At 41.6% G+C, this 12,764-nt stretch overlaps 1 protein-coding gene across 2 annotated transcripts in view; it reads left to right on the top strand.

Moving 5' to 3' along the window:
* Positions 1-772: 772 nt before the first annotated feature.
* ATP11C (ATPase phospholipid transporting 11C) overlaps positions 773-12,764 on the top strand; it is a 160,085-nt gene continuing 148,093 nt past the window's right edge. The window contains exon 1 of one of the 2 annotated variants that reach the window (XM_036227331.1): positions 773-1,147. In XM_036227331.1, the coding sequence (XP_036083224.1) occupies positions 1,121-1,147 (27 nt within the window). In that variant the 5' untranslated portion in view covers positions 773-1,120. The remainder of the gene's footprint in view (positions 1,148-12,764) is intronic. The other variant, XM_016131161.2, reaches the window with a different exon arrangement.

The raw sequence follows: 12,764 nt of genomic DNA, 5'->3' as shown, positions 1-12,764 counted from the left end.
GAGCGAATGGGGGAGCTCCCGGCCCACGGTACAAGGCGGAATACGGGCACAATTGGACTACAACTCCCAGGTTGCTCCGGGAGAAGTGCAGGGGGAGGGGTGGGGCTTGAGATTAGGCGGGGGGTGGCAGGGAAATCCCGCCCCGCTGCGCAGCAGCAAAGACACAAAGCCTCACTTTACAACCTCATAGAGAAAGTGGAAGTAAGACGGCTTAGGTAGGAGGCAGGAAGAAAAAAAGAAACAGTGGAGGGACAGACGCGTAGGGTGGGAGGAGGCGATGGTAGCGGGGAGACCTGCGCCTTTCCAGATGAGGAGGGGGCGGCTTTCATAACTAGTCCCCCGCCCCGCCCGCGCCGATCGTCTCCACAGTACCCTGCCGTCTTTGCTCAGAGCCCGGCTTCCTCTTGGGCTCCGAGCGGGCCGATAGGCGGCACTGTGGCTCCCCAGACCCGGTGCGGGACGAAAGCGCGGGGCGGCGCGGCCGCCGCGGACCGTGGAGGGGCCGCAAGCGAAGAGGCTCCGCGGAAGAGTTAGGGCCGGGGCAGGGGAGGCTGTGACTCCCGACCCGGCCAGGGGAGTAGTGCCGGGCTGAGGCTAGGTGAGGCACGCGGTGCCTCGGAGAGTACCCCTGTGCCCCGAGTGGGGCGGAAACACGCGGGCTGACCAGCGGAGAGGCGGTGGCACTGTGAGGGGGAAGAGTGTAGACCGCGGGGGGCCAAGCCCAGCACTGGAGGAGAAATAGGGACGCCCTCTCTCCGCAGGAGGAGCCTAGAGCTCCTCCGCCTTCCCTCCCCCGCTCGTGGGGTTTGCCTTCTCGTTGGGCTGCGGCGGCGCGGCGGTTCCGGGGCCAGATAAGGGGGAGCGACGGGGTCGCCGCCCCCAGGACGGGCGGGCCGTGAGGGAGGCGGGGCGGGGGCGCGCGCGCGGCTCGGGGGCGGGAGTAGAACGCAGAGCCGAGGAGGGCGGTGGCAACGGAGGGCGGAGGGCGGAGAGCGGGTGGTGGGGCAGCCTCCCTCTCGTGCGCTTCGCGCCGCCGGCCCACGCCGCAGTGGGTTCTGTGGACGGCACCTTCCCAGACAGCCCGGCAGAGCCCAGCTCGGCGCCCCCAGCCTTGGACGCGATGTACCGCCGGAGCTTTCATCGCTTTGTAAGTATAGTCGCTGCGGCTCCAGGCGGGCTGGTTCGCCGGCTCGTCAGCCCCTCCGCCGGGTCCCTCCGAACAGTTTTCTGAGGAGATAAGTGCATCTGTGGGAGACACCACCCCCACCCCCTTTCAATTCTCCCTGAAACACGCTGTCCCGGCGTCCAGGGTGGGGAGGCAGATAAGGCTCTCAGAGCCCCCCACCCCGGACAATTTAAGTAGAGCTTCCCGAGGCCGTTACAAACTCCGCCTCAGGCGAGGGGCCGCCTCGGGCTGAATGGCGGACGGACCCAGGGGCCCCTCGGTTTGCCAATTAGTCGAAGATGGCGTTTTATTATCAGGAAGGTAGCTTTCTTTTGTTTCCTCAGCCGCGAGCACGTGGAGGTAAACGTAGACCTGTCTCTGTGGCCCAAAAAAGAGACCCGGGGACTGAGGGGGCCGGAGGCGAGGGCAGGACTCAGCCTTGCCCGGGGCGCGGGAGGGCGGGAGGGCGGCTGAAGACCGGAGGTCTGGCAAACTTCAGAGATCCAGTCTAAAAAGCTCACCTTTAGGGGCTGATAAAAGCTAGGGTAATTGTCAGGGTGGGCTGGGTGGATGTGGAGACGCCAGGAGGCGGCACTGGCGCTGTTGAGCGCCGCGTCTGAAGCCTCGCGGAGCACTAACGCCCCATACATTAAACCCCTGGGAGAAGGCAGGCTGCGGCTGGACTCCTCTGCTCACGTTTACCCCCTTCCAAGTCGCCAGAACGAGGAATGTCTTTCCGTGGGAGTTGAGCATAGGGAAAAGCGATTTCTGCCTGTTGACTTTTTTTGAGTAACCTGTTTTACTCCTAGAAGGTACATTAAGAATGGAGCAAAACAGGGACTGTGACTTCTATGCTGCTATTTGTAGTAACTTTCTTAATTGCGAGATGAGGCGGCGGGAATAAGATTTTATTTCTGCCAGTTTTTCTGTCGTTAGGAAAAATGGTTGAGTGTTGTGTCCTGCCCCAAAACCCCTTACCGTTTGGGTTTGAGAACTTGTCAATTTGTTTCTTTTAATGTGATTATTCCTAATCAAAGCATCGCTGACATCTTCATGCAGCGCCTGATTTTGCTCTTATTTTCTTCTGCATTGGAAACTTTCACAGATGTACCCTGGCTAAAAGAAAATTGTGCATCCCTTCTTTAGGATATTATTATCACAAGAGTGCTACATTAATATTTTCCTAAATATTTACCTTATGCGGAAACACGTCTTATGAAATTGGAACAGATTACCTGTGGCACAGCATTACAGGTTATACATATCAAGGATCTTGAAATCCATAGGAATTGGCTAGTACTAGATGTTTTGCTAAAGCATGTGACTAAAATTGGTTTCTCAATTTAACCTGAGAAGGTATAAGAGCATTGTACTTTGTAATTCTGTTTCACATAGATTCTTGTGATTTTGGAGTGTTGTTGGGGGGTGACAAAAAGGGAAAGGTGGCAAAGAGCTAATTGTCATATTTGGGAAAATAATAATCTTTTCAGATGGCACTCCTGTGATGGAAAACAAAACTGGACTCCAGTTCATAATAAATTCATTAGCTCAAAATTAAGATAGTGACATCCTTGGTTTTTTTTTTTTTTAAGGATTTGAACATTTGAAAGCAAACAACCCATATATCGGTCTTTTAAAAGCCCTGTTTGCTTTTCTTTTGCTAAGAGTGATCTGCATTGTATGAGTATAGTAATTAAGCATTGCTGGCCCGGGCTGCCAGGACATAGCAGTAGAATTTGCAGCAGTTCTTGAGGTGCCATCCTGCAGGTTTGAGGCTAGTACTTTGCATCCCAGACCAAGATCTCTGCAGAGAATCACTTAAGCTCACACTGAAATGAGCTTTGACCTCATTGTTTCAGTTTTCAGTTCACATTTTCCTGAGCAACCATGACTATGGTAAGTCTCAGGAACTTGTACCAGTGCAGTAAACTGGAAGGTGCTCAGGAATTGTATCAGCCCTAGACCTGAGGCAAGGAATTAATCTGCAAACCATTGGATTGAATGTGAAACATGCTATAGAATACTCATTGCTAAAAGATGACTTCAAAATTGGGCAGGGGCAGATTTTATTTCCCTAGATTTGTAAACCACATGTCCTCAGATAATTTGCTTGGTAGGGATTTGAGGAGATGCTCCAATTTAAATCACTAGAAGGCTACCATTCATTTAAGATTTAGGTTGGACTTCTGAGATTTGCACAGCAGTGTAGATGTAGTCCAGTTGTGTGCTGTTTTATGATTGCTTTTATATTTCAGAGACGGGGCTATGAATTCTTACCAAAATTAAGTGTTTTTTGTGTACCTAAAGTCTGAAATTGACTTTGAATGTGAAATAAAGTGGTGTTTGTCATTGAAAACTAGATGCTACATGTTAGGACAGAGCTTTACATTTAAAACCTGACATAGTAAGTAAATGTCTCTTGGGAGCATCATCATCTATGGCTTAGTAGTGTTTGCTGAATGGTTTTAAAAAGACCACTCATTTCCCCAGGATCTCCAATTTCAAGCTTAAAGAAATAGTGATTCATTGTATATTTTAAAGACATAGCCTTGATGTCTTTGCCATTAATAATTATCTTCTTTCTCTTCTGATGAATTATGATTTCCCTTTTGACAGTTTTGAAGTAGAAAGAAATTGGTGTATTTGGTGTGGGATTTTAGGATTTAGGCATGTAAGGGGTGTCTTAAAAGGTTTGAGTTGGATGCCTCTGAGTATAATAAAAGCACTGCCTATTCCCAGTCAACATCTCCGTTCTCCATAAATATAATAAATAAATAATAGCGTTGTTTATACAATTAATTTCCTTTAAAGATATGTTTAATTGGAAGTCTGGACTAGTTGAGACTTAGGGTCAGGGACTTTTATGTTATCCTGTCTTTTACTCTTCATAACATTCCTAGTGATAGCAGTAGCATTTTCACAGGGATTTAAAGGTTTAATGAGAGTCTAAACAACAGGAATTCCCCCCTTTTTGACTTATTAAATTATGTCATGCTGAATGCTGTGTAAAATGGGAAACCTATTTAGGAATGAATTACTATCAATTAAAATAAATATTATTATCTATTAAATAACCTGAAAACAAATATTTATCTTCTTTTCCTGATCTGCCTTGTACGAATTAAGCAACATAAAACTCTGAATATCTTCTAAATAGATTATATAAGGATTTATGATTTGCTCCTTCTGTTTATGATTATTGCTCATAATTCAACCCTTTAGTGGGTAATATTGAGTACCTACAAATCATGTACTTTCCAGTGCTCTTAATGAACTTTTAGCAGAGGTGAGATTCAGCAGGTGATGCTAGCCATTTTCATATTACTACAGTTGTCTAAATGAGCTCCTTTTCTCGCCCAGTTGACCCCCAGCAAGCTTCTGGAAGAACCATAACTAATCCTCCTGTGCCTGGATACTATGTGAAGAACTAGTCCATGAGTGAATTCATGTACTGGTTTATTGAGTGACAGAAAGAAATCAAGGCTGACTGCTTGTCTAACATGGTTGATTAGTTCTCCCAAAGAGGGTGAAAACATGGGACACGAAACAAAAAGACTATATTTTTCATAGAGGTAGTGGAATTTCCTGCACATCTGTAATGCTTTATATGGATTAAGCTTTTGAATCTAGAATCCTTGAGTTTGGGGATTATTTTCTGGTTTGGTGGAGGAAGCTTCTGGGCTTCCATAAGTGAATGAGGTACTGTTTTCAAGTTTATTTCCATTCACTTAACACTTAACCTTCTTGGCCTGGTATAAGGGTAGATCAGTGGTGAATGGAAAACAAACATGAGCACAATTGCAGCTTATGTTAACACTACTGCAGTTTAATGATGAATGAATGCTCAGCACTGCAGATAAGAGTGTGGGATGCCCTATGCCAGCACATTGGCAGACAGCCCCTCAATTACTGCCATGTATGGACAGATTGCTGGTTCGGCTGACTTCTTGATTTTCTGTGATTTATAGATAATGTTGGACCTTGGATATTTAGATTTAGGAGGTTGATCTGTATTTCTGAAATACAGATTGTCATCGATTTTTTGCCCCATATTTAGTTAATAGAATATGGGGAAATTAGTGGTTTACCCTGTTAAAGCAAATGATATTTGTGATTTTTTTAAGGCTCTTCTTTATATGTTGTCTTAAAGTATGATGGCGCCTGTATTTTCCTAGTCTCCTCTTCACCTGGGACTTCTTGGGAAAATGAGAATAGTTTTCTTAGTAATGATCTTGCAGCTAGTATAGCCTCAAGTAAACAGTAGATGCTAAATAAATACTTGCCAAACTGTTTTGAACTGAATTGGTAACAGTCTGAGTCAGTAATAACAGTTGAAAAATGAACAGTTGAATAAGCAGCTACCAAGAAGTTTATGCATTTCAGACTGGGCTACTGTTAAGTGCACAGCACTGAAAATAAGTTTTTTTCAGTGAACAAAGTGTTATACTATGTTTATTCTAAATGAGAAAAAAATGTTTTTATGCCCATTTAAAAATCAGAAAAAGTTGAACATTTACTTAACACTGCTTTCTCAATTGGCCAGAAATATTACCTTTAGCACTCTCCCCTTTCTTGACCATTCATAGAACTATGACATACTGTCCTCAACTTCTAAAATTGTAAGCAAGTTCATGTTTTATTAATTTGTGCATAAGCTTATATTTTCTGTTGCCACCAGCACATCAAATCTCTTTTTTTTTTTCTTGAAAACCAAAGCTATAGTGTTAACTCTCCAAGAGCTGTATATCTTTTGACATTCTGTGGTAAGTGTTCATTATTTGGATTCAGGATACTACTTAGTATTTGGTGCTGGGAATGTAGTATACCAGCGGTCCTCAACCGTTTTGGCATCAGGGACTAGTACCTGATGATCTGAGGTGGAGCTGAAGAGGTGATGCTAGCACTGGGGAGCAGCTGCAAATACAGATGAAGCTTCACTCACCTGCTGCGTGGCCTGATTCCTAACAGGCCACATGCTGGTACTGGTCCATGGCCCAGGGTTTGAGAACCCCGGTAGTATATTTTCCTCTGTTTACATCCAGTTGTCATCAGCTGCCTGTAGTGACAAGGCAGAGCAAACCAGAGGAACTGAAGAATTGGAGATGTTTGGAAGCAGTTTTGTTGTGAAAAGAGCCTCAACCCTGTTAAAAGAGATGGTGCATATCCTAGTTCTGCCATTTACTATCCACCTTGGGAAAGTGGGCATTGTTGTTAATACACTCAAAATGTTTCTCAAAATATGGTCCTTGGACTACTTGCATGAGAATCGTTTGGGATGCTTATTATAAATATAGGTTCCTGGGCCTCAAACCTACTTAATCCAAGTCTTAGGTGATAGGTCCCAGGAAACTGCATTTCTAGCAAGTACTTTAGATGGTTCCTTGGTTCACTAAAATTTGAGAACGCCCATATATAATAAACATTGCAATATTTATTTTCTGTGTACACTGTTCACCTCTCTGAACTTTATAGAATGAACAGAATAATACCTACTTCACAGGGTCATTGGAAAGATGTTTGGGAGACTACTCAACACTACCAGTTGTATCCCCATGGTTTTCTGGCAGAACTCACAGGACTCAGCATATAGTTGCACTCACAGCTATGATTTATTACAGCAAAAAGATAGAAAGCAAAGTCAGCAAAGGGAAAATGTGCATGGGGCCAAGTTGGGAGGAAACCAGGTGTGTCTTCCAACAGTTCTATCCCACTAGAGTCACACAGGTTATGCTTAATTCCTCCATCGACGAGTGACAACTTGTATGACATGCTTTCTACCAAGGAAGCTCATCAGAGACTCAGTGCCCAGGGTTTTTTATTGGAAGTTGGTTACATAGACACCCTATACCTGGTATGTGCCAAAATTCTGGACTCCAAGAAGGAAAAAAGGTATTTAGCTTAAACCACATCGTTTTCACAGTTTAGGCACAGCAAATTACTCTTATCAGAGACATGGGAACCTTCCAGAAATCCAAGTCCCCAGACACCGGGGTACCAACCTTGCAAACAGGGCTTTTTAAGAATAGCAGTCTCAGGCCTGCTATGTTAACACTCTCCTATACATTGTTTTGAAACATTGATATTTTGCAGTGAGGGGAAATGACTTGCCTATGTCATTAAGCTAACCAGCAAAGCTGAGACTGAGACCTCTAGCAATCACCATCTCCATTTCATTGCTGCACATAGCAATGCTTCTGGATTATGAATCATTTCTTTTCATATTGTTGAATGCATTCACTATTTGTCACTTGCAGCAGAAGAGCAGCCTGCCTTTTACTATTGTCTGCTGGTGGTAAACTGATGCACCCAGTGGGGGAGCCAGGAAGTATTGATGTTTCTGCCAGTTTAGCGTCAACACTTGCTGGTTTCCTCTTTGGAGCATCACCAAGTTCGTGGATTTTAATTTTTTGACTTTTAGTCTTTTATTATTGTCCTCACCCATCCTTGTTCCATCTATTTACCCACAGTCCCAACACATTTGCATTATTACTTCATTCTGTTTTGTACTTGGATAGCTGTTAGCTCATAGGTAGCCGATTTAAAAATTCTTTTGGGTAACATAATTCCAAAGAGCAGGTGTCAAGGATGGCTGTATAGGAAAAACTACCAAAAGAAAAAAAACGAAATTCTTGGACTAACAAATGGATTTTATAGCAACATTTATAAATATTGTTTTATTCTAGGATTTTTTGTTTTGTTTTGTTTTATAGTCATGGAAAACCCCAAGGGTATATCTCTAGTTATTAAGTGCCAGCTCCTTTTTTCACTGTTATCTAACAGGGAAACTAATAATTCTTTTATGATTTGGACAAAGATAAATCAGGAAATCATACTGGAAGATGCAGTAATCCTACAGATGAACAGGGAGCAAAGAGCAAGAGGGTACTGTCACAAATAAGTAACAGCTGGGTACGGCAGATTATGTAAGCTACACCTGTTGTCTAAGCAGTTGGGATGTTCTTTAAGCTTCACAATTAATGTAGTTTGCACTAATATGGACCAAGGGGTCTATAGTATAATTCATAATTTACTTTAGCTTCTTTTCTGAAAACATTCGTATGGATCACAAGCTTCCTTTGAATACTCATGCCTTACTTGGTGCTATAGAGGTATGTAAAGCACCTCTATGGCCCTGCTCTCCGGTAGCTTGCAGTCATTAGACAGCACAACTCACAGGACCAACCTCCTCACAAGGCAACAGGAAATCAGCGCTGTTCTTTTGAAGGCACAAACAGTAAGTGCAGCAGATATTCAGAAGAGGGCACTGACTCTTACTCTGGTCCTAATGGCTGGGGAGGGGATTTATAGAGGAGGTAGCATGTGAACTGGGTGGTAGGGAACCCACAGGATTAAAATATATGGGATTTCAGAGAATCAACAACCTTATTACAGGAGGAGTCAATGACCCAAGCAATCAGGTAGAGTTATTGAGTTATTGCTTTGGCACATAGAACAGGGGAACCAGTCAATTTAGAGGGCATAGGTTTCAACTCTAAATGCAGCAGAAAGACCGAAACCTTGATCTTCAATGCCTTATGTTTGCTGTGATGAAATTTAGACTTTAAAAAAGAGAGCACTAAAAATGAACATCAGGTGGCTTTCGGTCTCCACAATAGCTGTAGGAATCTTCCTGTCAATGCTTTCTGAAATCCATGACTCCAGTGATGGTGGTCTTCAATCTTATGATTTGGTGCAGGAAAAATAAGGCAGGAGCTGGGAAGAAATAAGTATTTGGGGTGCTATTTCATGATACTGCTTTCCATAATATTAAATTACTGGTTATTTAGTTACCAGCTTATATAATGAATGTACACTTACAGAAATCATTGTCAAATCCAATGTCATGAAGCTTTTTCTATGTTTTCTTCTAGTATTTTTTATCATTTTAGGTCTTTTATGTAGGTCTTTAATCTATTTTGAATTGATTTTTCTGTATAGTGTAAGGTAAGGGTTCAGCTCCATTCTTGTGCATGTGGATATTTGATTTTCCCAGTGCCACACGTTGAAAAGGCTCAGAAAGAGAGTGACCTTGGAAACCTTGACAAAGAGCATTGGACCATCTACATAAGGGTTTATTGCTGGGCTCTCCATTTTATTCCACTGATCTATGTATCTGTCTTTATGCCAATACTATGTTATTTTCACTACTGTAGCTTTGGTAGTATGTTAAGAAATCAAAGTATGAAGCCTCCAACTTTGTTCTTTTTCAGGATCGTTTTGGTTATTCAGGGTCCCTAGAGATTTTATGTGGATTTGAGGATGGATTTTTCTACTGCGAAAAGTCTTCCTCACTTTTTGTGTTTTATTTGTCACAAGACCTTTGTATGTACCATTTCCCTTGTCTGGTAAATGTCTCTCTTATAGTCAGTTGCCTGTACTCTTACTCATCTCTCAGAGCTAATCTTAGTTGTCACTTCCCCAAGGAAGCTGTTCCCTATCCTTACCTCAGACATTGCCAGGTTCTCAGATTCTTATAGCACTATGATCCTTTCCTTTGTGCTCTTATCACAATTAGCTTTACATTGCATATTATGTTTGCTAACTTATTTAATCTCAAGCTTTCCTCTGGTAAGTTCCATGAAGAACAGTGACCATTTTTGCTTATTACTGTGTTGCTAATGCCTCAGTGCCTGACATACAGTGTATGCTCAATAAATAGTTGTTGCATGATTGAAATATAATTCCTATCTGTATTTCTAATCTTATTTCCCATTTATAATCATAGGTGTTTGGAGCCTGTCTGAGAGATCAAATTGTTCAGTCTTTAGATTTAACTGTTGTGTTCAGTTAAAAGAATTATCTTTGCTCATACTTTAGAAATGAAGCTATTTACTTCAGGCTCACATGCTGTGTTGTGTTAACATATACAACATCATATCTGTTTTTCATTATGTTATTAGGTATTTAATATTCTCTGATAAAGTTAATAACTTTATATTGAGCATATAACTATATTATAATGAGCATCACTATTGTTGTATATATATTTATTTACAACATCAACTTGAGAATTTGCTATTATACTTTAAAAGTACTCACTTCACTATAAATAACATAAAGTATTTACTTATTAAAGTATTTCTTTTGTCTTTTTAACCTTTTTTCTACACATTTTACAAATACTTGATTTTTAAATTTAAAAAATGTTATATTGAGGTCTAAGTACTTTTAATGTTTATGAGTTTTTTTGCAGTTTTGTTGGTTACAAGATATTCAGAAATGATAGTGGTGTCTCATTTAAGCCCTTAATTTAAGAGGATGGAAATAATCTATCATTTTATATGGATCAGAATTTGAAATGGGATTTGTCTGTGTGCAAAACTAATTATTCCATTCAGTATCTTGGATTACTGATCCATGGTTTCATTAATATATTACAGGTTTGTGGAATTGGTTTAGTTGTAAGTTGGCTTTGCCTTCTTACTATTATAATAACAGCTAACCCCAGAGTGGTAATTTCCTGTCACTGTTTTAAGTGCTTTATAAGCATTAGTTCATTATACACATTTGATTATTATATTTGGGTTCTCCAGAGAAACAGAACCAATAGGATGTGTGTTTTTATATGTGTGTTATATGCGTGAAATATATATATGTATAGATATAAATACCTATTTAATATGCTTAATATTATTTATATGTGTGCATATATATAAATAAATTTCTTCTACATATCTGTAAAGAAACTTATAAGGAATTGGCTCATGTGATTATGGAGGCTGACAAGTCCCAAGATCTGCAGTCAGCAAGGTAGAGACCCAGGAAAGCCAATGGTATAGTTTCAGTCAGAGTGGGAAGGAAGGCCTGAGAACCTGGAGAGCTGATGATGTACCTTTCAGTCTGAGGGCTAGCAGCAGGAACCAATGTTTCAGTTCAAGTCTGAAGGCAGGTTAAATTGATGTCTGAGCTCAAAAGCAGGAGGAATTCCCCTTCACTCCGAGGAAGGTCGGTGTTTTTGTTCTCTTTAGGCCTTTAGCTGAATGGATGAGGTCTGCTCACATTGTGGAGGGCAATCTGTGTGCTCTAATTTACTCTGTTTACCTATTCATATGTTAATCTCATCCAGAAATACCCTTACAGACACACCCAGAATGTTTGACCAAAATATCTGGGCACTATGTGGCCCACTAAGGATGATGCATAAAATTAACCATTATATTAGGTCCTAGGATCATGTGAAGACCAGTGAGCAAATCTAAAGTGTGTATAGACCAGGAGTGGAAGACCTTACCATAAAGAACTATAGTTTGCTAGCCTTCTCATCTATAAGATGAAAGGCTTAGACCACTATGTGGTCAATAAGGCTTAGAAAGTCCTAGAACTTGTAAGGGGCGTAGAGACCAGTTGTCCCTAGCCTTTTTGGCACCAGTGACCTGTGCTCCTATCAGAATCTAATGCCTGATGATAGCTGAGGCGGTGAAGCTGGTGCTGAGGAGTGGCTGCAAATACAAATTAAGCTTCCCTCTCCTGCCTGCCTGCCTGCCTCTCACCTCCAGCTATGTGGCCTGGTTCCTAACAGGCCACAGATAGGTACCCATCCATGGCTGGGGGGTTGGGGACCCCTGGTAGAGACCATTTAATCATACAGTCTCTTCATTTCACATCTGAGGAAACAGTCAGAGGGCTAGTGGCTTGTCTACGAGTGTTCAGCGAATGGGAGTTCAGAAATATGGAATTCAAGGTCAGCTGTGCACCCTATGTCTTCAATTTCCTCTTCTGTGAATCATGAAGGCCCTTAGGTCATCTGCATTTAAGTTTTTTGTCCAGCTTTATAATTTTGTACTATATGTTTAGGCTTAACAGTCTAGCAGTAAAATTTTTTGTCTGTTTCTATCAGGGTTTTTTTTGTTGTTATTCTTCAGATCTCTATCTCTTGATTGGTCATTTGACTAAATCTGCCCCTAACTTCGGTTTCTCCTTTAATAGTAATGAGTGTGAACTAAATGGTGTATGCTTTGAATAGGAACAATGACAAATTTAAGAAGTATTTTTTGAGTTATTCACGAGTTTTTAATAGTGGTTGTGCTTTTTGGTTTTACACCAACCTGAATGATGGGAAGGGCCACATGTGGATTCATTCCTTTGTTAGTACTATGTTCTAGACTTAAACCTAGCTCTGATAATATTAACCTCTTAACTATCAGCTTTGATGGAGGAGAGCATTTTTGGTGATGCTACAATGATGGGCAGGCTTTCTGGAGAGCACCACCACTGTCATCTTTGTCAATGGCCACCTGACATTTCTCAAAGACAGTTACTCATCTCTGCTCTTGAACGCAGCTGCACAGTGGTAGATAGAGAAGCAGCTCTTCGATTGGCTGAGTGACAGTTGCTAGGAGACAGTAGGGGGCAGTAAGTAGACAATTTATATGTATATATTTGAGAACCAATAGTATTGTGGAACAGAATTGGGTGCTTGCTATGTTTTATTATAGCTAATGATTCAACCAGAGAATTATAGCTATAGCAAGGGAGTAGTTTGAAATGGAATTCTATAAATAAAATCTGTTTTAAAAGTCATAATCATTTATTCACTTAGATTAGACCCTAGACTTTGATGAGAAGTATCAGTAGAATATGTAACTCTGTTTTAAAAAGT

Source organism: Rousettus aegyptiacus, unplaced genomic scaffold (genome assembly GCF_014176215.1).
Source record: "Rousettus aegyptiacus isolate mRouAeg1 unplaced genomic scaffold, mRouAeg1.p scaffold_m13_p_9, whole genome shotgun sequence".
Taxonomy (NCBI): Eukaryota; Metazoa; Chordata; class Mammalia; order Chiroptera; family Pteropodidae; genus Rousettus; species Rousettus aegyptiacus.
Note: the sequence above shows the minus strand (reverse complement) of the source record. Positions and strands in the feature narration are given on the sequence as shown.